Source organism: Mercenaria mercenaria, chromosome 16, assembly GCF_021730395.1.
Source record: "Mercenaria mercenaria strain notata chromosome 16, MADL_Memer_1, whole genome shotgun sequence".
In the NCBI taxonomy this organism is placed as follows: Eukaryota; Metazoa; Mollusca; class Bivalvia; order Venerida; family Veneridae; genus Mercenaria; species Mercenaria mercenaria.
Genome location: NC_069376.1, coordinates 71,657,915 through 71,684,457, shown reverse-complemented (window position 1 = coordinate 71,684,457; position 26,543 = coordinate 71,657,915). Strand labels below are relative to the sequence as shown.

Below are 26,543 nucleotides of genomic sequence, written 5' to 3'. Positions count from 1 at the left end.
AAAACCAATAGGCATGATGTTTGCTGTGTGTCATGTCTTTACAGTGAGAGTTTTCTTACGGTCCCCATTCTGCACTAAGAGTACTGTAAAAATATTTATTGTTCCAGCCTGCACCATGATTAAATCCTCAGTGCAACAGTGCTTCCTTGTACTGGTTTTTTCGGACAAAGCTTGAGTTAACACAATTGGCCTGGCAGGTTTATTTTCTCTACAATATTCATCTTATTTTCATAGCAGAAATTCAACTCCTTTTATTATCTAGTTTAAAGTTACAAGCTTACCTTAACTTTTGAGATCACTTTATCATCCAGCGGTAACTCCTGTTCAGCTTCATCATACAAGGCATAAGCTGAAATACAGAAGTACAAAATTAACATAAACACTTCTGTCTACATGTCTTGACTTGTTTGGTTCATCACTACAGTCAAACCTGTGTAAGCAGGCACCTCTACAGTCAAACCTGTGTAAGCAGGCACCTCTACAGTCAAACCTGTGTAAGCAGGCACCACTACAGTCAAACCTGTGTAAGCAGGCACCTCTACAGTCAAACCTGTGTAAGCAGGCACCACTACAGTCAAACCTGTGTAAGCAGGCACCTCTACAGTCAAACCTGTGTAAGCAGGCACCTCTACAGTCAAACCTGTGTAAGCAGGCACCACTACAGTCAAACCTGTGTAAGCAGGCACCTCTACAGTCAAACCTGTGTAAGCAGGCATCACTACAGTCAAACCTGTGTAAGCAGGCACCTCTACAGTCAAACCTGTGTAAGCAGGCACCACTACAGTCAAACCTGTGTAAGCAGGCACCTCTACAGTCAAACCTGTGTAAGCAGGCACCTCTACAGTCAAACCTGTGTAAGCAGGCACATCTATTAAACAGCCACATGTTTTCAGCAGTAACATTAGGTATTTCCTATTTCTATACTTTCAGAGTAAATCAACCTGCATTAAGCAACAGCCTCTCTGAAAAGGCCACTTTAAGTTTACATTAAATATTTGTATTAATTGTTCTTATTTTCAGCTATAAAATATCTGGGTCAAGTATGCCTTTAACAGGAATCCCACTAAGCAGAGAAAATAAAATCCCATGACTTTTCCCTGACCAAAGTCCAATTTTTCCTGACCAAAACTCTCCATGTTCACGAAAGCTTAGCTGGTCATAGATCACTAAATGTTGGCCTCAATCCTCCCTATCAGCTAAATTTTACCACCTTTCTTGTTATAATGATAAACAAGGGTGTAAAGAAAGTTTGTTCCAGTTAAACAAATTGTTGTATAATTTTAGTGAGATGTAACAGACAATAAGAAGAGTCCATACTATTCACTGAAAGACTACCTCTGATCATGTTTTGAGTTATAGAATCCCTCATTCATATATGATTTTTATAGAAAACAGCATTTTTTCAGTAGAATTGAATGTTACTGGGGTAGGCCCCTTGCAGCCTTAATAACACAGTCATATATGCTGTAATATATTTAAAAGAAATTTGGTTTTGTCTTATATTACAGTATTTCAGTTTGCACTGTCAAAATAATAATCTAGATCAGTCATGAAATCAATTAAAGAAGACATGCCTGTTTATTTTCAAAAGTTAAAAATTTCTGGACTTAGTGTATAGAATAAATAATATTTTCACCAAAAAGAAAATCTGAAATTAACCAATCTGCTGCAACTGCAATATGTAAAGATATCATCATTTAATATGATTAAACAAGAGCTGTCACTAATGGTGACAAATGCCCCCACTGCGCCTTGACCTTTGACCTGGTGACCTTGACATTTGACTGGGTGACCCCAAAGTCAGTAGGGGTCGTGTACTCAATAAGTACTATCAGCATGTGAAGTTTGAAGGTCCTGGGTGCAGTGGTTCGCGAGTAAAGTGCCTTCATGCAAAAAGTTAACGTTGTGACTAACGAACGGACAGTTGAAAACTAATATGCCTTCCTTTGGGGGCACAAAAACTATACATGTCTTAGTTTTCCACTATTTCTAATGATGAGTTACTATTCCAATTGGAAAGAACTTTTTGTATATACAAGAGAGTAGCAGTGTTATATTTTGTTTAATTTTCCCTGTTTATTAGCTAAAAATTAGATTTGAAGCCATGATGTCGAATATGGGTGCACGACATTTCGTCGAAACACGTTTGGTCGAACAGACAAATGGACGAAAAGACATTATGCCTAATGGGCATTATGCAGAATGCGACAATTAGTTGATAAAATTAACAGGCCACGACACTTGGTCGAAAATAAATTATTATTGATAATTACTCAAATTAAACGATCAGTAAACGCCTAAGGTGTTGTTTGTTGTTGATTCCCTAAAGTCCTTTTGATTAGAAAGAATATTAGATGAATTATGTTCACAAACGAGAAATCATAATCCGGTCTTGGATTTTCTGAAGGGAATAAGCTTTAACATCGAATACTGACTTTATGGTGTATCTAGACAATGTTATTTAAATGGAATTTCAAGTGCTGCTGTCATCATTGTAATGTAACATGTGATTTTTTAACAGTATATTGTGTACTGTTCGATTAGAGTTGATGTTAAGTTATGATGAATAAATATTTGATGATGAATCAAGCTGAGTCTACTTTAATCGAATTGAAAACTGTAAACATATCGGCAAAGTGGGTAAGTTAAGTTCGACTAAATTCGACCAAATTTGACGAAAATTCTGTTAAATATTCATTTGACATAAAGTCCTATGAGACCAATTGTACACTCGACTCATTGTCCTTTCTGTCTAATGTCTTTTCGACCAAATGTCTTTCGACGAATAGTCATGGAGGCATCCAATATGTCCTAATATCCGCTCTAAGTAAACCCTAAGTATCATTTTGTTTATCTTGTATACCTCTCTTAATCCCTTCAGTTCTTCCATTAGCTAAATTCTACAGTATTACAGGGTAAAATTGAGATGCTGACATAGCATGTTATTAAAAAGGCCTTTTAATTTTAACAAAATCCACCATTTTTATAGCTATTCAAATTTATTCAACACTGAACATTCATAAACATTGTTCATCTTCTGCACTGGAAATACAAAAAGGAGTTGAGCAAAACAGATACCGTATTTTCCCGAATTAAGGCCCCCCCCCCCTCTAATTAACGCCCCCCACCCATTTTGGAGGGAAAAAAAGTCAACAAGAATGGGAAAAAAATCACCTACCTCATTTTTATAAGTCCATGTTATAAGTAATTTACAGTACTAAAGTCCAATGTATTAAAAACAAGCAAATTCGATGAATTGGAATCCCCCGCCGAAAGGGTCAGAGTTGAGGAACGGCAAAAAAATATATCCTGCAAAAGGTTAAGAATGTTACCAAGAAGCAAATAATTTCATTAGTCAAATCAAATTAAAAGAAAATGAATGGTTTGTTTGGGTCGGGGGGGGGGGGGGGGGGACCAGGTGTAGGTACACAACATCACATGTTTATAATAAATGTGCATGGAAAAGAATGGAAGAAGTTTAATGAAATTCTTCCAATTGGTTGGTTTGTTATGTACAGATCTGTGGATTTTTAAACAATTAAAGGGCAATAACTAAATGGAAAATTGACCAATCGAAAAAAAAACTTGAAGGGCATCGTCGCAGTATCTTGGACCATGTCTATTTCAAGTTTGATGAAATTCTACCTGCTAGTTACTGAGAAATGGCTGCAGACGGACATTTTTCATTAAATCAAGGGCAATAACTCTGAGGGAAATTGACCTATCAAAAAAAAAACTTGACGGGCATCAGCGCAGTATCTTGGTTCATGTCTGTTTCAAATTTGATGAAATTCTACCTGTTAGTTACTGAGAAATAGCTGCAGACAGACATTTTTTATTAAATCAAGGGCAATAACTCTGAGGGAAATTGACCAATCAAAAAAAAAACTTGACGGGCATCATCGCAGTATGTTGGTTCATGTTTATTTCAAGTTTCATGAAATTCTACCAAGTAGTTACTGAGAAATGGCTGCGGACGGACGGACGGACGGACAGACTGACGGACAGACTGACGGACGGACAACGCCATTTCAATACCCCCCTCCCGATTTCATCGGCGGGGGATAATTAAACACACTTTTAAACAGTCTATGTACGGTAAGTCCAAAACATTTGTACTAAGTACGGTACGTATCCAATCATCAAACAGAAAATTAAACGGTAATACAAGCAGCGTGTCAAACCACTGACATTGTGTATTGCGCTATTAGCTACCCGCATGTACTAACGAAAATGTTATCGGAGTACACAGCTGTTTGGGTCATGACGTAATGTGTAGTGTCGCGAGCGTGTCAAAATACACGAGGTATCGATACCGTATTTAAATGCATAAAAGACGCACTGCATTAAATTGGGTGCCAAATAATTACGTTTTGGGGGGATTAAACAACACAGAAACACTTTACAGCTAGTTTGAACGATGTTTTTAAGTTTGTAAAAATTTTCAGTTTTTATTTTTTTACCTCAAATAAACGCCCCCTCTTTGGAAAATGTAACGCCCCCGGGGGCGTTAATACGGGAAAATACGGTAATATTCTAGATAAGTGTCTCTGAAATCCAGAACTTTAATCAGAATACATAGGGCTGACTAGGAAATACAATACAAATCTAGCTCATAGATGATCAGTCATACTCTTCAGTCCAACAAAGTTAATTATCAATTCTGATCATTCTGATTTATAAGCAGTAGAAGAAAATGATAAACAAGTATTAAAGAATAATGTGTAAAGAGCATTCCTCAGTAATATTTCCATGCAAGCATAAATGACAGAAAAGAACAGTAACTGTTATGGCTTTTACGTCAGTACATTTAACGATGAAAAAACTTCTCAACTATGCAGGACTACACATTTCATAGCATTTGTAGAACAGTGTTTGTAGAACATGACACTGTTTGAAGCAAACAGAAGGGATTTAAGCTTACTTAACAAAATTATGTTCTACAGTCTTATTTTTTTTTCTGTTAAAATTCTACACTAGTTTTGTTAAACAGATTTAATGATAGACAGACTATAATTTTTGGATACGAAATAAAGAATATATTATAGTGCTAACTGAACAATTTGTAAAAGTGCTAGGTTTAGACTAAAATCTAAGGAATTCCATAGCCTTTTATTACATTCTTTCTGCTGTTTTACAAACTGATTCCTAAACCCTCAACCTCTAATTCCAAATTTCCCTGATGCCCAATTTTCAAATTTCCCTGACCAATTACAAAATTCCCTGACTTCTCCCCGACATTGAAAAAAAAAGTTTTTCCCTGACCGTGTGAACCCTGTTTAATTCACAATCTTTTCTGAAATATCTCATGCCAGTCAGGCCTATCTAACACCAAAACAGTTCAGTAAAATGATAATTAACATCACATACTTAGTCCTTGTAAAGTTTCTCCCGCAGGTTTTGTTATCTCCATGCCATTAGTGATCTGTACTTTTTCTGACATGTCTGGTTCCTGGAAGAACACTCGTACCTCACATGCCTTTCCACTGGGTACCAGTCTTATCTTCCTATCTACAGTCTTTATCAATTTGTTTCCCTGGAATATAACAAAATAGTGCATGTAAACTAAGAAAAGAGTAGAAGTGAGAAAAGTAAATCAGTGTGCTCTAAACAGATTATGTTACAGCAAGAAACAAGAAAACATGTATTAAATAATATAGAAACTTCAACCCTCAATAAAACATTTACTTTAAAATACATGTATGAATATTTACCTGAACATTAGATCTAAGCATTAAAATCTGAGATTTACCTGAACATCAAATTTAGCAGTTAAAGATAGTTCTGACTTCATCTTTTTCAGTAAAATGGGATCTCCCACAAGTGTACCACTGCCTGTACTGGAACATTCCATTGAATAACTGGGTAGGTTAGGTGCTCCAACCAACTAAGAAATAAAAGAAAATATCATGTAAAACTAAATTATACATGCTATGTACAACTTTATTCACACACTTTATGATATAACTTTCCCTCCCATCTGAGATTTTTATGCATTAATACATCATAACTGTAGTATCATTGTGAAACAAGGAATGTCATTTAATGTTTTTAATACAGACATGTTTCTCCTTATAAATATTTTTCTTGCCTCCAAATTGAAATGACTACATATTATACAGATGAAATCTTTAATAGGTATACTTCACCTTATAACTATGCCTACCAACCAGAACAAACTCTTAAATCAAACTGGTCTTCACTGGTTTACACATATCTATTATTACTATGCTGTCCAAATGAAATACAGGGTGAGCACCTAAGGTGGCAAATACATTAAAAAAATTTGTAATGTAGACCATTTTACTTGTGGGCATGCAATTTCATGGTTCTGGCAACATCACTTATATTGTGGGGGAAAGGATAGTGGATTTCAATTTTTATTTTGATAAATTAAGAGCAAATGTGCTCATTCATCAAACTTCTATTTCCTGAATTGACCAAACCACTAAATCTACAAAAATTGGTCCCCCATAAATATCAATGAATTCACAACAAACTTTTTAACCCTAATCCTGCTAAATTTCTTAAATGAATTTGTCCATCTGTCACGGGTCGTAATTTTTATAGACTGTTTCATCTTTAATAGTAACTTGCGCCGTGCATTAAGTCTTTTCCAGAGCGGGAAAATGATACTTAACCCTCGCGCATGCGCCAAATTTCAGATAGTGTCCGTCAGGTTTTTATCATGTTGTATCGTCTGCTATTTAATTGAATCGGGGCTTCTTGGTAATGTACGTAATATCACAGATATTAACGGAAGTTCCCGAGGCAATTCATCCGTGTGTTTGTCCGTGCAGTTTTGTGAACACTTGTCATGTTTGTCCAATCGTCTTGTTTGTCTTACATGTTTGAATGAGAGATAGAATGAGAGAAAGATATACATTGGTCTTTTTATCCTCTTTGCACTTTTCACCGCCAAAATCCTTCGGCCCTCAGTGCAGTCTTTCTTCTCTTACGAGTAAGATGGGAAAACATTAAAGTAGAATTCAAATTATTTTGAATTTACCTGATAATCCTCAGTTAATTCACCAGACGCTTTGGTAAGAAATATTTAGATCTCTTGTTCATTAATATTGTATTTTGTATTTCTTGACCCGACGCGTGAATTAATGTTTATGCAATTTTGTATTATTTTATCTTTATTTTACCATGATTGTTAATTTCATGTTATTATATGTTTTAGGCTTTTTATGTAACGGAATAATAAAGAGAGTAGAACCTACGCCGGGATTGCTGATTAATTTAGCCCTGTGACACATCTTTCAATTTGGACAGTACCATTTACCGTTATAAGGGGTGCTACCAAAAAGAGTAAACAGTGCTGATCATGATCAGACTGCATGGATGTGCAGACTGATCATGATCTACACTGGTCACAAAGGCAAAATCAATCACGTCCAGCATGAAAAGGGTTAAAAATTTATTCACTAATATCTTCAAAGGCTCATATCTTTTTTTATTATATGTAGAAAGTATATATAAAACTCTACTTTTTGGACAGACCTTTCGAAGACCCCATCTAAATTATGAATGAGCCTATGGTTTACCTCTGGATAATTGAGTATAACCTGCAACAACTCACTGGGTCTACAGATCATAACCTGTTATGTTAAGTAGAATTTTTAAGGAACAACAGACAATACCTCAGCATCTCTCCAACAAAATATAATCAACTTACCTTACAGACCACACTCCTCCCTTCCAGTGCTGTGGGGTTACCTGCTGAATCTTGTAACTGTATTTTAAATGTTGGACTGATGCCATTTATAACAGTCTGTTCCTCCTCGGGGCTCACATACAAAACTGATGCTGGACCTGTAATTTATAAATCCACTTAAGAAAGTAATAAAAAAAAAATTGAGCTTGTGCAAAAAGAAGGACAGAATATCACTTGACAATCTGTGAACTGAACTAGACACAATTTTATATCATATGGTGACTTTCCAGCTTTTCATGAAGGAGAAAAACTATAAGTGACTGCAAATTTATAATTATCTGGGAAATGCCTGTCTGATCAACCTGAGTTGTGACGTTCAAGAGATGAGTTACATTAAACAACCAAAATTTTCTCTCAGAACAAACAAACAGACTTTTCTCAGATTTTCAAAATTTTCTTTAGCCAAAAATAACCCTGACAATTCAAACAAATGAATGAGGGTGTGTGTTTGAGTTTGATGTCTTTTTCAACAATTTTTCAGTCTCATAAATGATGGTGTCTACTTCTAGTAATGAGCACAATGCCCAACTTTATATTGCTGCCTCTCTGGAATATCATGCTGTAGACATGTGACATGATATCCTACCCAGTTGCATTATCCTGACACAGGGCTGACCAGTCCTACCACTATCCTCTCAATGCTGAATGCCAAGCGAGGAAGCTACTAGTACCATTTTTATGTCTTTAGGTATGACGCGGCCAGGGATCAAACTCATGACCTGCCACTATCAAAGCAGGCACTCTACCATCAGGCTACCAAGAAACAAGTGAATGAAGTATTGCCATGCAATACAAAGTCCCCTACTGGAATGTGACTACAATCTTCTCAACCGCAGTACATCTTAGTGATCTGCTATCTGTCCCTTATGCATATACAATATCATACCACCTATACATTATTATAACACATGGATGAAAGAGCTATGACAAAACTGGAAGAAAAAACATATTCACATTTGACACCCGAGTTTGACCTTGACTAATGAGACAGGATCTAGTTGTTATGGGTGACATGTTATCTCATTCAGGGAACATTTGTGCCAAGTTATATCAAAATCGCTTGATTGATGGCAGAGTTGTGAACCTGACAAGAAAAAAACACTATTGACATTTCATCTCAGTGTGACCTTGACCTTTGTGCTTGAGGTCTGGTTATAGTGTGTGACAAGTTGTCTCATTTTGGGGAACAGTTGTACAAAGTAATATCAATATCCATTGAAGGATGACAGTAATGGACCAAACAGGAAACAAAAAACATTTGACCTTCAAGTGTGACCTTAACCTTTGTCTGATTATCGAGAATACTTGTGCCAAGTAATATTGTAATCCCTCAATGTATGAGTTCTGGACCTGACATGAAACAGACATTGTTTATGCCTAGCTAACCTTTGACCTCCAAAGTGCGACCTTGACCTTTAAGCTATGGGTCTGAAAGCTGTGCATGACAAATCTTATTATGGGGAACATTTGTGCCAAGTAATCCTTTGTTGGATTGTCGAGTCAAAGACCTGACAGGAAAAAAAACCTGTTGACTTTTGACCTACAAGTGTGACCTTGACCTTTGTGATAGAGGTCTGGGCTTTGCAAATGAAACAATGCCTCATTAATGAAAACCAAGTAATATTAAAATCCCTTGATGACTGACAAGAGTTATGGACTGGACTGGACCGGTTCCGAAATTGAGGACTGACAGAACAACTGACGACTGACAGACAAAAAACACAATTTTATTGTCCCCGAAATTGGTTTTCAACAAAATATCGTCTAGGAGAAAATAATAGTTTAATATGTTACCTGGTAATAACCTGATTTTCAGCACTTGGGAACTAGACTTCAGTTCTGGGATGGTAATGTTCAGATTAAAGTTCTGAAAAGAAAGATTATTTTTCAAAGCATTCACAATCTGTAGTTTAAACACCAAGTGTATACAGAGCCACCTTTCTTGATCTGATCTTATTTACAGTGCAACCTCTTTTAAGTTAACATTATTTACAGTGTAATCTGTTTACAATGCTACCTCTCTTGATTTACAAAGCAACATCTTTTGGTCTAATCTAATTTAGAGTACAACTTTTCTTGAGATAACCTGACTTGCATTGTAATATCTCTTCAGCTAACCATATTTACAGTGCTACTTCTTGAGCTGATATTATTTACAGTGCTATCTGAATATATTGTTATCTGTCTTGAGGTAAGCTGATTAACTAACATGGCTTACAGTGCTATCTCTCATGAGCTACCTGATTTACAGTGTAATCTCTGCTCAGCTAACACTAGCAAGAAAAATAACTCTGTTGTCACAACACTCATTTTCAACTGTTTGTTTTTATATTTGTTTAGTATAAATTTAACAAGAGCACCGCCTTGCGGGTGCTGACGCTCATCTGATTTTTTTTGTGTAATAGAAATATTGTCCTACCCATGATTTTCTAAGTCTAAAAAGGGCCATCATTCTTGCAAAAAGCAGAATAGAGTTAAGTTTCTTGATGTACAGTGTTCACTTATGATGGTGAAAAACTGTTGCAAGTTTTAAAGCAATAGCTTTGATAGTTTATGAGAAAAGTTGACTTAAACATAATACTCAACCAAGAAAATGATTTTCTAAGTCCAAAAGGGGCAATAATTATTGCAAAAAGCAGGATGGAGTTATGTTGCTTGCTGTACAGAGTCAGCTTATGATGGTGAACAAGTGTTGCAAGTTTCAAAGCAATAGCTTAGATAGTTTAAGAGAAAAAGTTGACCTAAACATAAAACTTAACCAAGAAATCTGATATTTTCTAAGTCCAAAAGGGGCCATAAATCTTGCAAAAAGCAGGATGGAGTTATGTTTCTTGCTGTACATGGTCAACTTATGATGGTGAACAAGTGTTGCAAGTTTCAAAGCAATAGCTTTGATAGTTTAGGATAAAAGCTGACCTAAACATAAAACTTAACCAAGAAAACTGATTTTCTAAGTCCAAAAGGAGCAATAAATCTTGCAAAAAGCAAGATGGAGTTATGTTTCTTGATGTACAGGGTCTGCTTATGATGGTGAACAAGTATTCCAAGTTTCAAAGCAATAGCTTTGATAGTTTAGGTGAAAAGTTGACCTAAACATAAAACTTAACCAAGAAATCTGATATTTTCTAAGTACAAAAGGGGCCATAAATCTTGCAAAATGCAAGATGGAGTTATGTTTCTTGCTATACAGGGTCAGTTTATGATGGTGAACAAGTATTCCAAGTTTCAAAGCAATAGCTTTGATAGTTTAGGAGAAAAGCTGACCTAAACATAAAACTTAACCAGGCAACGCCGACGCCGACGCCGACAACCGCTCAAGTGATGACAATAACTCATCATTTTTTTTCAAAAAATCAGATGAGCTAAAAAGACACAATTTTTAACCAAATGGCAGCTTTCCATCATCTGATGATGGACAATGGTGGAAGAACAACTCATGTTGAATCGGGTATTATTTCTGGCACAGGGGAGCATCATGCCAGAACCATTGATCTTCTGTAAGCAAGCTGCATGACTTTTTCTACACTCCAAGCATGGTTTGGAAACCACAGCAGGGAAGAGAAAGTGAAGTGAACTCAGCGACTTTGACCAACAGAGGCCCCTACGATAAGTGAACTCAGTGACTTTGACCAACAGAGGCCCCTACGATAAGTGAACTCAGTGACTGTGACCAACAGAGGCCCCTACAATTCAAGCATCCTTAAATATTTGGATGCGTGGCAATACCCACATCTAACATTGTTACCTTTCCAGACGTCCCCTGTACTTGACCTTTGGCCACAACATCTTTAATTGATACAGAATGTCCCTTCACAACAGCAACTGAATACTTCAAATCTAAACCACTGAAAAAAAAATCAAACATCAGAATCAATCATTGATACAGCATATGAATAAATAACCCTCTAAATACATATCACAGTTAAATACTGAAATTTTAAGACAGCACATAAATATCTGAAATTAGTATTTTCTCTACTTACATTAAACTAATTAACTTTTTAACGAGGTAATTAACAGCTTGGAAGGAGCATGCCTCTACATCAACATGGAGAAACTGCTCCCAAATGCTAGCAGTAATAAATAGAGCAGAATTATAGTGATTAAGACAATTCTGAGACTCATGCAGTCTGTAAAATATACAGGAAAACATGATGTAAACAAGAAAAAAGTTAGCTGGTTTTTACTGCATATATCAAAACAGATGTTGCTGTCTGTTTTGAAAATTCTGACATTGCAATGCGTATCTGAGGGCATTTAACTAATGCACAGAAAATTCCAAAGCGTCTGGTTTTCTCCCCAGTAAGATTTTTCCCACAAACCCTCACAACAAGTGCCATACCATACGAAAGGAAAAACTGACAAGGAAGACAATCTCAAACAAGAGCCATGTCAGACATGGTTAATCCCCCCACCGGGCATATCATAATTGAAGGATGTGGTCCGCATCAGGGGTTTTAAGATGTGGAAGAAAGAATAAGTCAGTAGTGAGGTGGTTTACTGCTAAATTTTATTAATTTTCATGAAGAGTATAGCTATGATGTTTTTCTATATGGCTACTGTAAAAAGAAGGAATGGAAAGCTAACAGGGAACAGGAGTGCCAGAATGTCACAATATATGCCCGTCAAAGCAAATTTCTTTACTCTAGCAGCTGTATTTGCAAATGGAATGTTAATTTTGTGGTTGTTTAGTAATCATTGTAAGTCTTTTGTTTTTTAAAGTCCACAAAAAAACTCCTTACTAGGTAGAGATACCTTATATATAATAAAATTAATAAAATACACCTAAAACTGGAGAGCAACATCTATGCTGTACCACAGAAAAGTGGTCTTGTTTTTTCCCTAGGGTCAGTTATAAAAATGTTACAATATAAGTTATTTATAGTAACAACTAAGGGAAGTTAATCTTTAAAAAAAAAAAAAAAAAAAAAAAAAAAAAAAATTGCAAGTCCACACAAAAATCTTTATCAGGAAGAGACTGGTCAAAATACACCTCAAAATTGGATTTAGCATGTTTATTGTACTACAGAAAAGTGGTCTCGATTTTTCCCTACGACTAGTAATGAAAAAGTTACAATAAAAGCTATTTAAAGTAACAACAAAGGGAAGTAATTCTAAAGAAGGGAACTGCGCATGACACTTCGTCTCATGATGGTGTATAATTGTGCCAAGTTACATCAAAATCCCTCTATGCATGAAGAAGAAATGCTTCGGACAAAGTCATTCTTGTATCTGACCTTTGGCCTCTAAGTGTGACCTTGACCTTAGGCCTAGTGACCTGGATCTTGCGCATGACACTCCGTCTCGTGGTGGTGAACATTTGTGCCAAGTTATATCAAAATCCCTCAATGCATGAAGAAGAAATGCTCCAGACAAGGTTTTTATTCTTGTATCCTTTGACCTCTCAGTGTGACCTTGACCTTAGACCTAGGGACCTGGTTCTTGCGTATGACACTCTGCCTCGTGGTGGTAAACATTTGTGCCAAGATATATCAAAATCCCTCCATGCATGAAGAAGATATGCTCCAGACAAATTTTTTTAAGAAAATATGATAAAGGGGAATAACTCAAAAAATAGACAAGGTAGAGTTATTGTTCTTGCACACTGCACTTCCTCCCAATGTGTTCTATCAGTGTATGAAGTTTGAAGAAAATCCCTCCAGTACTTTTGGGGTTATGCTCCGGACAAAATGTTTTAAGAAAATATGATAAAGATAAAGGGGAATAACTCAAAAAATAGGCAAGGTAGAGTTATTGTTCTTGCACACTGCACTTCCTCCCAATGTGTTCTATCAGTGTATGAAGTTTGAAGAAAATCCCTCCAGTACTTTTGGAGTTATGCTCCGGACAAAATTTTTTAAGAAAATAAGATAAAGGGGAATAACTCAAAAAATAGGCAAGGTAGAGTTATTGTTCTTGCACACTGCACTTCCTCCCAATGTGTTCTATCCTCCCAATGTGTATGAAGTTTGAAGAAAATCCCTCAAGTACTTTTGGAGTTATGGTCCGGACAAAGATCGTTGCGGACGCACGGACGGACGGAGAGCATTTCTAATATCCCCTTCACCTTTGGTGGGGGGATAAACAAGAGGGCCAAGATGGCCCTAGATCGCTCAACTGAGTTACACAGCTTGCTTAAACAGTATTGGTAGATAGTTATGCAAGGAAAATGTCTGTGAAATCATTTATAGTGCCACTGTTTTCTGACAAGAATTTACTAAAAGTTTCTACTAGATAAATATGGGCAGGTAATGTGTATAAATTATACCAGATTTACATGTAAAACGCCTTCAAAATTGTTAATTATAAAAAGGGCGCTATATAAATCTGGTATAATACATTTGTATAAAATTATGTTAATATTGGACCTGCTGTTTCTGACAAGAAGATTTTGCAAGTTTCCAAAATATACATTAAGGGAAAAAAAGTGACAATGCCAAATAATTTGACCAATGCTGGTACCAGGTCACACAAGGACCGTTTGTGAGAAATTATGTTGAAATAGAGCAAGCATTTTCAAACAAGATATTTTAAAGTTTCAAAAATATATGTATAGGGAAAAGTGACCCCTCGCGGCAATTTTCTTTTTACCAATTGGAAAAATTGAAACAATCTTGGTAGTGGGTCACAACGATGAGTTGTGTGAAATTATTTTAAAATTGGACCAGCAGTTTATCATAAAGAAGATTTTTAAAACTTCCACTATATATATAAAAGGAAAAGGGACCATGCCCCTGGCGATCATATTTTTTAAGGAATCGGAATAATTAAAAATTTTGAACAAACTTGGTAGAGATATAAATAAGGACCATTTGTGTGAAATTATTTCAAAATCGGACCACAATTAAGATGTTGTTCGAAGATTTTTCTATTTTTAGATCTAGTGGCCCCTATGTATCACAAAGCAGAACGGTTTGAACATCTTCCAAAAAGGACTTCCCAAGGAACATCTAGCCCAAGTTTCGTCCACCTCCATCAAATGGTTTCAGAGACGTATGAAAAATAGAGTAGATCATAAGATGGGCAACAGACAGACGTTGAGCCATCACAATAGCTCACCCGAGCACGATGTGGTCAGCCGAGCTAAAAGTAACCCATTTTTGGAAAGCAACACCAAACTAAATGTAAGTTTACCTTCCAGGTTCTGTTACACTGAAAGCAATAAATGTAAACACAGAAAAACATATTATAAAGTTCAACTGAAATCTTTTTTTTCCAACCTTGAAGTTGTTTCTCCTCTAAACCTTGCATCATAAAAGACAGATAGGGAAACATGAGGGCTGGAGTGGCCCTAAGTCTCTCATCTGAACTTGACTATCTGATCTTTAATTATATATGACACAATAAACCACGAATATCAGCAGTGTTTAGCATAAAAGAAAATAAACTTGTCAAGTGCCCCCATTTGAACAAACTTGAGAGAGGACCTATCATGAAGCTTTGTACCAAGTTAAATAATGACCCTCCAAGCATTTCAAGGGAAAAAATCTTTCAAAGATACTTCTATTTTTGGCTGTTGTAGCCTCTTAAATTATACCAGATTATACCAGATCCACTAAGCACTTCATGAGCAGTAGCTGTTAAACAGAATTTCTACTTTTAGCTCTTGTGATCAAAAAAAGACTATGTGCTCCGATCTGATTAAAATGAGTGTGGACCTTATAATAATGCTACAAACCAAGTTTGATGAAGGTCCACTAATGGGTTCACGGAAATAATTTTTTAAAGGTACTTGCATTTTTAACTTTAGCTACCCCTAAAAGTGGCCAAGAGTCCATGTCTGAACAAATTTTGGAGAGGGCCTTATGAACATAATCCCATAAAAAGATCCATCAAGCAGTCCAAGAGAAGAAGTTATTTATAGGTTGTTCTATTTTTAGCTCTGGTTGTACATAAAAGGGGCCAAATTCCCCCATTAATTTGAGAGAAGACCTCTAGGACACCACAGACCAAGTTCAGCATAATTCTGACCAGTTGTTTCAAAGAAGATGCTAAAGAAAAAATGCTGAAGACGAACACCAGACAACGGATCCATCCACCTATACTTATAGCTCACAATGAACTTTTGGTTCCAGTGAGCTAATAAAACATAAGAACTAAAAGGACTATCTTTGGAGAAACACATATAGATGCCCGAGTTATGTACCCCATGTGTAGAATGGGCAATATTTGTGAAAGACTGGTTTTCATGTTTTGCAAAAAATACCAACTGTAAAATAAAAACATGCATGAACAATAAACAGACATATTTCTAAAATTTAACTTTCACAAAATCTTCAATGTACGAGCTTACTGAGTATCATTTCACAAAATTAAAGAGACAACAAACTACCCAATCTACTGTATTGAACACCACATACTTTAAGCACAAACCAAATATTTAAGCAAATACTTTTATTACGCATGTAACAAGAGCTTCAGAGGAAATGGCACACCAGGCTATATCTATGCTGGATAGTGAAAAGGGGCATATCTGAGGAAACTAGACCTATCACTGCAGTAATCAGAACGGTGATGTTGGTGAATCAGTAAATTTACAAAAACTCCTTAGTATAATTGGGACATAATGCATGGAATATTTCTGCCGTAGTAATGTACGTTTGTTTTATATTATGTCTGTGATGATGTGTTATATCTATTTCAAGTTAAAGTTCACAGATAGAGTGAACTAAAACATCACAAGTTTAACATGATAATCTACTGAAGTAAAAAGGGGGCATAATTCATGAAATACTTGAACTTGAGTTACAGACTTTGTGTCATATGATGTAAGCAATTATCTGGAACAACCATGCTAAGTTTAAATCAAATACATTCAAAAATAACTCTAATGTAGTTAAACTGCATCAAATTTAGCCTATTTAGCATAATTCATAAAATATCAGTGCCAGACTAATGTAATGGATCATTTGCAGTCACAATCACTACAATACAAAACAATACTACAATATGAATATACATATAGGGGCAGGTTTGCAGTAAAACGGTCAAAGTAATACATGTAAAGACACATGCTCTATAGGGCATTACTACTATCAACAATACATACAAAACTCATTTCACATTGCAGTACTCTCCAACAATCAACATACGCCATATTTTAGTTAGAAAGGAACCCCTATTATTGGTACACTTCAATTTTAAAGCATTTTATTTTATCAGCAGACAAAGTTCACTGTAAGCAACACACTAATACCTGTGTCCTCTAGTAATGGAAAATTAATAGAAAGTTTGAAAAAGTAAATGGATATATATTCAATGATATCTGTACATCTAAAAATTCTACACAAATTAAATCTCCATTCTAAATAAACTTGAGTGATTAGAACATTTCAGGTACAATAATGGCAGTAAGTATGCATTTGTTTCTAACAATAAATAAGAAATTTAATACTTGAAAAAAAAAATTGTAGTTTTGGTATTCTGTGAAATCACTGATATTTGTAGGGGACGAATTTTCATTGATTTCAAGGTCATGCTGATCAATTCAAAAAGTTTCTAAAAATGAAACACACTTTCCATTATATTTTATCTTTAAATCATGAAACCTACAAATTAGCAGCCCCATAAAACTGTTTTGGAGAAAACTATAAAATTTCAAACTGTCAAAATTAATAAATTTTGCAGTAATTTACACACAATAACTTTTCATTATACTTTCATAGTGTTTACTTGAGTAAACAATCAAATATCATACACACATGCATATATATAAATTATGGCTCTGATTTACCGTATGTTACCAGCCTTTAAGGATCTCTAAGATACATTTTCTCATATAGTCAAAATTAACATGATCTATAAATTTTGTATTAAACTGTAATAAATACCAACATACTATATAGAGAATATTAAGATAATCAGTTACCTAGCTTCCAGTTTTGGATGGAACTCCTGTCCTGCAGGGGCTCTAGCTGGATTTCCGAAGCTGTCATGTAGATCTAGCGGGATAGTAAAAGGGACTCCGACTCTGAAAGGACCCTCCAACACACCCACTGAAAATGTCTCTGCCTCACCCTCTAACAAAAACATAATAAGTTTTATTGTTAAAACAGGACAATAGTAAACAAGCTAACACATGTGGCATTTGTAACATAAGAGACAATCTGCCAACTTTAAAACTTTGATCCGACATTTTTCTGTAAACAAAACTTTTTAAAAATACTAAAATACAAGTAATTTAGTCATATAACAAAATTATACCACTTCTTACCCACAACTTGGAAGCTGATTTTCTCACATGGAAGTTGTTTGCCAGCAAACATATTTTCACCACTCTCATTGAGAACTGCTTGTAACTGTAGAGTATATGCTCCCAGATTCTTGATGTTTTCTATAATTAAATCATGGCATTTTTTTAAAAACTAGGTCAGACACATACTGCTGATGTATTACATTGTCTTTAGTTCATGAATGGAGACCGTATGTAAAGCATGACATAACCCATTCAATCATGTATATACTACAGCAATTTTTTTTTATTGTTTGGTACCAGTAGATGGAGCCATTCTAAATTTGCAATGTAGGGTTTTCCTGGAAAATGGACAGCTGCTGTAAATATGTGGTCCATGCTTACATTTGACTCCACTTAATTAAGGTGTTAAAAATCGCAACTTTGTCCTAATTTGCCTGGACCCTTTCCCCAAAATGGAACAATAAATTGCTGAACTAAATACACTGACTGGAATATTTTGTCTTGTCTTTCTAGGTTTAGATTCATATAAACACTGTTTAGGTCGTAAGGCGATTTTTTTCCAGCTTCTGATGGTAGATGAAGACCACAAATACCTCTCCATGGCTTTGTTTTAGGTCCAGGCAGGCACCTGGGTAGAAATACCAACCTTCCACAAGTCAGCTGAATAGGTTCTCCCCATGAAGAATTCTACACTCAAAGTGGTTTCAAACCACATCAATGAGGTGCAAGTGATTCGAAGTCACTGACACAAACCACTCAGCCATGAATAGGGGTGTAACGATACATCGAAATATCAATGCATTGCGATACTGAGTGTCCCGATAGCATGCATCGATAGAAAAGTCACGATCCAATAACAATCGCCGATAGTTCCTTCAACAATCGATAGTTTCGATAGTTTTAAAATTTTAGTAAATACAGAAATAATTAATATTTTATAAACCAAGAAACAGAGCCAGCTTTCATTTGCGCTCGGAAAATGTTTACGTCTCCATTACAATAATTACCCTAACAGAATTAAACTACCACAAAGGACTGGGAAGTCTGGGAGATAATAAATAAATTTGGTTTCTTAGAAAATTTGATTGGATATATTTAAATAACCTGTTAATCTTAAATGAGAAAATGTACAATGGAGAAAGTAGGCTACTTGTATGATATAGCAAACTGTTCGGTAGGGCCCTTCATTTAGTGCTGGTACTCCTTAGTCCGATCCGTAAATTTTCGTCTTTTTCGATGATTTGGGTTATTAAACATGTTGACATTCGCAACAAAATGGCCAATTCGTTTGAGTATACCTTGCATAGGTTTATTGTTTTACTTATTGTTTCAAAGCCAAGGAAGGCAAGAAATAGAAAAAATGTTAAAAATATTTAATGTTAGATTTATTTCTGTCCATTTCAGTTATACAAACATGTATCTCAATGTGTATTAACAGCAATCATAAACAGTGCCGTGTCTTACAATGAGTAACAATGCCAGTTGGTAGTTTTACCGTATAAAACATGGTGGCCGATAACTATTGCAATAGTATCGCAATAGTAACCTGCAACAGAATAGTATCGCAATAGTTTTTCAGCAATATCAATAGTATTGCAATAGACAAAATTGGCCTCAATAATCACCCCTAGCCATGGAGGCCTCTAAGATGAGCATAACAATACACTTAAATGTATATAAAATGAACTTAAATCCAGTCTGGCAAAGAATGTTCTATAATCCAACATTCTGAATTATAAACAAGAATGATACTGAAATGAAGTTATTCTTACCCATTTTCCTAAACCAGTACGGCCATGTTTTTCCATGCTGACTGATGTGTGATACAATGGTCTGTAATCCAGTCGGGGCTACAAAATATATAATACTCATTTTACATATATTCTATATCCAGTAAAATCTTTAACTAAGAAACCAACAATACTGAGACTATATTTCTTCGCTTCATTTTTGCATCAATCCACTATAACAAATCCCAAACAACTAATAAATGCGTGTTTCTGCATCTTTCAAATTACTAAGTAATAGAAAGAGCACTGAAACTCGAGGGTATACGATTTGTATGAGGGGGCGTAGCCCCCGAGTATAAATCGTTTACACAAGAGTTTTAATGTTCTTTCTGTTTTGTATCATAGCCATCCATATATGGTAGTTGTAGGCATTCCACATTGCCATATACAGCAGTTCAGTGAGTACTTAAAATCCTTGCTTCACAAATGTGTAAAGCCCAGGTAAAATAAACCAATGCCAGAGCAGAAAATCAATAAAATACACTTCGCTGTCTACTGTTCCAGACACGCTGGCATACTTTCCTATCCAACAGTGCGGTAACTAGCGTGCGGGTATTAAATACCTGCACACTTTTAGTTACCGCACCCTGTACTCCGTGTATATGAATTACCTGCACCAAATTTGTTAAGAAAAAACACCGAGCTATGATACAACTGACACATTCATCATCCAACTGGCAAACCATAAACTTTTATTCCCTCCCCAAATTAATGTCTTTACACTAAAAGTTAAACCTTTAAGAAGTTCAAATGTTGTTGTCAGACACTTCTCCTTTCGTTTATACAAAAACTGTTATTTAGCATTTCATATTTTTCTTTACAGTGTCAGTGCCTCTGTACTTTGTAATCAGTTAAATTCTGTATGTACTGAAAACTGGGTAAATTCAATTGGCTTAATTGGCTTCACATGCAAATAAGAGCAAAAATAAAACCAATATTCAGTAAACACAGCTGTTCACATGAACCTCAATGATACAAGATAAACAGTTATAAAGAATACTATTGAGCCTACTGTGCCAAAATATAGCATTTTTTCAGTAACTGCATAAATACTGACAGGTCTGTTCAGATATTTACAACTTACTACTCTTCAATCAAATTTAACAATATGAGCCACGCCATGAGAAAACCAACATAGTGGCTTTGCGACCAGCATGGATTCAGACCAGCCTGCGCATCTGCGCAGTCCGGTCAGGATCCATACTGTTCGCTAACGGTTTCTTTAATTGCAATAGGCTTTGAAAACGAACAGCATGGATCCTGACCAGACTGCACGGATGCCCAGGCTGGTCTGGATTCATGCTGGTCGCAAAGCCATTATGTTAGTTTTCTCATGGCACGGCTCACACAACAAATACATAAAACCTGCTTGAGCAGCCAGCAGTATTATACAGCACCTTAACTTTAATGGTTGGTCCTTTTACTTCTCAAATAGACAAGATTACTTTCTAATTCCACCAACAGGTTGTATTGTATAGAGTATAAACTTACATGCCCAGATTACTTTCAATTCCATCAACATGAATATGTTCTAACTCATTAAGCACCACCTTATTAAATTCACCTAACAGGTTTAGTCATTTTGATATGCAATATGTATAAACTTACTGCCCAGATACTTTCAATTCTACAATTTTTGGTTGTATTGTATAGATGTATAAACTTACATGCCCAGATTACTTTCAATTCCACCAACAGGTTGTATTGTATAGAGTATAAACTTACATGCCCAGATTACTTTCAATTCCATCAACAGGTTGTATTGTATAGATGTATAAACTTACATGCCCAGATTACTTTCAATTCCACCAACAGGTTGTATTGTATAGATGTATAAACTTACATGCCCAGATTACTTTCAATTCCATCAACAGGTTGTATTGTATAGATGTATAAACTTACATGCCCAGATTACTTTCAATTCCACCAACAGGTTGTATTGTATAGACGTATAAACTTACATGCCCAGATTACTTTCAATTCCACCAACAGGTTGTATTGTACAGACGTATAGAGATGTATAAACTTACATGCCCAGATTACTTTCAATTCCACCAACAGGTTGTAATGTCAGGCCTCGATCTTAACCTACTTTTGCTGGTAGCCAGCAGGACTACCAATTTTTGAAATCAAGTAGCCCGACCAGGTTTCTGGTAGTCCCGTTTTGGAAAAGAGAAAAATATATTACAGTCTTCACCTTAATTTTTTTTCGGCAATTGTCCTTTCGGGCAAGTAAGTTAAGAAAACCATTTGCCAGAAAACATTTTTAATTGCCCGAAATCATTTTGTTTATAAATATGATGTATTTTAGTTTATGCTTGATTCAACATTCAGTTATTTAAATGGTAGGCAACAAACCTACCCACACTATCCATGGGCAGGCTAAGCCAATGTAAGTGGATAACCATGTTACAATATTCAAGTAACTAGCAGACAGAAATTATTGGAGAAAACTGTAGAAAAAAAGTAAGAACTATACCAGTATCTAGTTAATGCCAGGCGTTGGGTTCAAATTTGCACTACCCTTCTGGATCAGCCTGGTTGCCCCCCACCCCCCCTCCCCCAACCCCCAAAAAATGTTGTGTTTCTGGTGGCATGGCCAAAAAAAAGTAGGGTCGGTAGGTCGGTATTTGTTTTTTTGTTGCATTATAATCAAGTAAATGTAGCCTATTATCACAGTCCGGGGCGACGTGGACACAATAATCATCATCAACCCACCCGTGTTTAAAGCGAAAAAAAAACATTAACAATTATCGGTAATTATTCTGTTGATAAACAAGTAATTGGCCTTGTTTTCATCATCAGTTAAAACCCCCTCAAAGAGCTAAAAGAAGTGTGTCGGTATCATGGCATCTAAAGTGGAGATCAAAGGGGTTTAGTTGCCCGAGATTATCATGGCATTACGTCATCTTTTCGCGCCATGTGACACATCACTGTCTGATCGTACGGCCTCGGTTCTTTAAATTGCTGAGAAGAAATCAGTAAAAAAGTATCTTCTTTAATTTTTTCTAAAGCGAATGCGCAATATCCCATATAAACTGACAGGTAAATGTGTCAAACAATAATAGTAGATATCCTACCTCTGTGACCTATTTGCCCTCAAGGAATTTACATTATTGTTTGAAAAGAATATCTGACATAGTGTCGAGTCAAAAAAGACGTGTACAAAGATTCATTTACTTATTAAACTTATTAAAAACCACAGCGACATCATACTGCTTTATTTTAAAACAATCGTTGTTCTTATTTACGTTCACGAGGTCCCGTAACCTATTCATCCACACTTGCAGAAATCTGTTTGCCAAAAATCATTTACTCGATGTATTTAAATTGCTGCCACTTTTTCATTATTTAAGATTTTTTAATTCTGTTTTTTGTACTTTCTTGTCAAAAGTCTGAATTTTATGACCATAGTATGTTTTATTTATTTACTTTTAGAAATAAATAAATAATTAGGATCGCGCTGTTTGAAATTTTACAAATAATTGTATGAAACTTCGATCGTTTTTATAGAATTTTGCCTACATTTCTGTCGACATCTTATTAAAATCGTTATAGAATTCAAACTGTATTATTTCTAAAGCGGTGCTGAAAATCTGAAGCGATTATATTAAAAAATGAAGGCACTACAAGCGTTTTTTGTGTACGTGTCGATAAACATTTAAATAACGGCAATACGGTAGGTCGCACGTGCTCGTGGAATAGAAAATTACTGGCATTGCGTTTTGATATCTTTACGATTCGCGGGTAAATTCCAGTCAATCCAGGTAATTTTTAGGGATGTAATTTCTGTATTTTGTAAAGTTACTTTATATATTGCAAATCTGAAGTCATCAATTCATGCATAAATATACGAAAGCTAGTATTTAGGATGTACATGTCAGATTCATGAAGTTCTTTTTGTAATTATTGTGAAAATTAAGGGATTTAAATTTCGGAAAAATGGCCGACCGGTGTTATGCAGACCGAAAATATCGTTGTCATTTAAAAGGAAACATCAGATAAATCGGTGGAATTTCACGCTTATATTATTAGCATGTTTGAAAACTTAGTAGCCAGCTTGGGAAATTCGGTAGTCCATCTGAAAAACTGGTAGCCTCGGGCTACCGTCAAGATCGAGGCCTGATTGTATAGATGTATAAACTTACATGCCCAGATTACTTTCAATTCCACCAACAGGTTGTATTGTATAGATGTATAAACTTATATGCCCAGATTACTTTCAATTCCACCAACAGGTTGTATGGTATAGATGTATAAACTTACATGCCCAGATTACTTTCAATTCCACCAACAGGTTGTATGGTATAGATGTATAAACTTACATGCCCAGATTACTTTCAATTCCACCAACAGGTTGTATTGTATAGATGTATAAACTTATATGCCCAGATTACTTTCAATTCCACCAACAGGTTGTATGGTATAGATGTATAAACTTACATGCCCAGATTACTTTCAATTCCACCAACAGGTTGTATTGTATAGATCAGGGCTCCGGAAATTTTGATAACTCAATCGGTCCGAAACGAAAATCCTGACATCGGCGCTACCCCACCCACCGCATTCCCAATATTACATATTTTGTAAAACGTGATAGGGTAAAGAAATAAGCATGTCATGCATTAAAACTGAGTTACCGGTCACCGCGCGTTACCATACAATGAAGACAGTTATTCATTGTTATGTGTGATCGTTACTTTGTTTAATTTTCGATGTTTTTCCGAGATAATACGAGGCATTGACACCGTGTGCGTAACTAGTCTAAAAGCCAACGCACGTGACTTCGATACCGTATACACGGCAGATACTTTGTGATATTTCCTCATTCTTTGACGGAATTCTATAAAATACAATGCGTCAAAGTGAGTTACACGACACATATTCTCTGCTAAACAGCCTCAGTATTTAAAGAATACTCTGCCGCGGACCGAATGTGTACGTTATTTGAACGCTGAGATCGAATTTCTCGCATGTATAGTACCAAAACGTCACGCGGGTTGGCCACGGATATTTCATTTCACTTACGTTGTACTTCGATAAGCAACTACATTTTATAAAGTTATATGTTCTCTTCTGATGTAAACAAAATGAAATTTTGAAACGTTTTTTAAAAGACCGATTTGATAAACAGTTTTTTATCATTCGTGGTTGCCCGTCCATTTTTTTCTTTTTTGTACAGTCGGGTTGCAAAGACGATTTTCTGCATTTGTTTCAACTGGAGCCCCAACAAATGAATCGTGTAATTTTTTCAAATCAAGTAATTATAAAAATTATTTTTATCGGTTTTCCGTGTGATGTCTCATTAAATCAAAGACCTAATTAAATGCAGTGACCATTTGTTTGTTACCGTGATCAAACATAGCCTTTTGAAATAAACCATCCGTCGGATTCTAAATGAAAGAAGTGGATCCCCATCGAAATGATTTGGATCCAGTCAGAAACGTTAGGAAACCAGTCAAAAATGTTTAATACACCGCAGTCGGCTGTCTGCAAACATTAAAGGATGTGCCGCGCGAGCACTGATTGCGTCACGCGCTAATTACGGACCGATTATCAAAGTGACAATCAGACCGATTGACACGTTTATTGATTATCTGAAGGTGCGACCACTAATTTCCTTCTTGGCAGTTGATCGTGTATTGAGATATCAGACCGAAATTTATACTTTTCTCCATTTTTACGGGACCGATTTTTTTCGTTTTTTCACTTCACGAATCGGTCTGAAAAGTCAAAAATCGGTCCAAAACCGACAAACCGGCAAATTTCCGAAGCCCTGGTATAGATGTATAAACTTACATGCCCAGATTACTTTCAATTCCACCAACAATTTCTTTGAAGCATTATCTTTTCCCGGTAGCTTACTCACTGCATCGCCCTTCTTGTTCAAGATTTCAACACGTATATCACCTTCAGTTGCAGAATAAAAAAAAAAAACATTGAAAAACAGTGTAAATTGCCTTCAAAACACATGTTAGATACATGAAGATTGCTAGCAGAATAGAATTAAACTTAGGCTGAGGACCACAGACAAACTTCCATTTAAACTTTTTACAAAATTGTTCATTGCTTTGTTGAGGTTCCAATGCCCTCATCCTGAGATGCCAGAAACTTGCCAGGTACATCCACTATCATACTGACAGGTTCATACCTTTTCCAACTATCCTTTTCAAGTTTATTTTCATCTCCTACAGTAGTAAAAAAAGCCACATCTTTTGAACTATTATAGAATATATATCCGTAATATGGTGTATTCTCCTAGAGTATGTCCTGGGTCCTGGTAGTGTGCCATTAAACTAGTTTTGTAAATAAGTGTGAGAGTGGGGGTTTATTTTGGGGGTGGCGGATGGATTTGGGGTATAAAGTAGTACATGTATATTCTGACAAGATACAAATTTTCGATTAAAGAGGATGGGGTAAGTTATCAGGAGAAGCATTTATACGGAGTTTACAGTAGTGCATGTATTTAATTTTGTTTGGTTTAACATTGCACCAACACCATTGTAAGTCATATGGCGACTTTCCAGCTTTGATTGTGGAAGTAGACCAAAGATGCCCCTCCGTGTATTATTTCATCATGAGTGGGCACATAGGCAGAACCACTGACCTTCCGTAAGCCAGCTGGATGGCTTCCTCACATGAAGAATTAAATGCCCAGAGTGAGGCTTGAATCCACAGTGGTGAGGGGCAAGTGATTTGAAGTCAGCCACCTTAACAACTCGCCTATGGAGGCCCCTGGTAGTACATGTATATCCTGACAACAGGTGTAAGTTCACTTAAAGTAGTTCTGCACGTTTGGATCGCATTTCTTTCTATAATGTAGAATTTGATTAAACTC

At 35.8% G+C, this 26,543-nt stretch overlaps 1 protein-coding gene across 2 annotated transcripts in view; it reads right to left on the bottom strand.

Annotated features, from left to right (window-relative positions):
• Positions 1–26,543, bottom strand: part of LOC123541298 (structural maintenance of chromosomes flexible hinge domain-containing protein 1-like) — a 111,053-nt gene that overhangs the window by 45,549 nt on the left and 38,961 nt on the right. The window contains exons 17-27 of one of the 2 annotated variants that reach the window (XM_053527364.1): positions 25,505–25,615; positions 19,688–19,765; positions 17,934–18,053; positions 17,589–17,739; positions 14,855–14,872; positions 11,466–11,565; positions 9,515–9,587; positions 7,682–7,818; positions 5,753–5,887; positions 5,371–5,536; positions 282–349 (exon numbers count right to left, since the gene is read on the bottom strand). In XM_053527364.1, coding sequence (XP_053383339.1) covers positions 282–349; positions 5,371–5,536; positions 5,753–5,887; positions 7,682–7,818; positions 9,515–9,587; positions 11,466–11,565; positions 14,855–14,872; positions 17,589–17,739; positions 17,934–18,053; positions 19,688–19,765; positions 25,505–25,615 — 1,157 coding nt within the window. The remainder of the gene's footprint in view (positions 1–281; positions 350–5,370; positions 5,537–5,752; positions 5,888–7,681; positions 7,819–9,514; positions 9,588–11,465; positions 11,566–14,854; positions 14,873–17,588; positions 17,740–17,933; positions 18,054–19,687; positions 19,766–25,504; positions 25,616–26,543) is intronic. The other variant, XM_053527365.1, reaches the window with a different exon arrangement.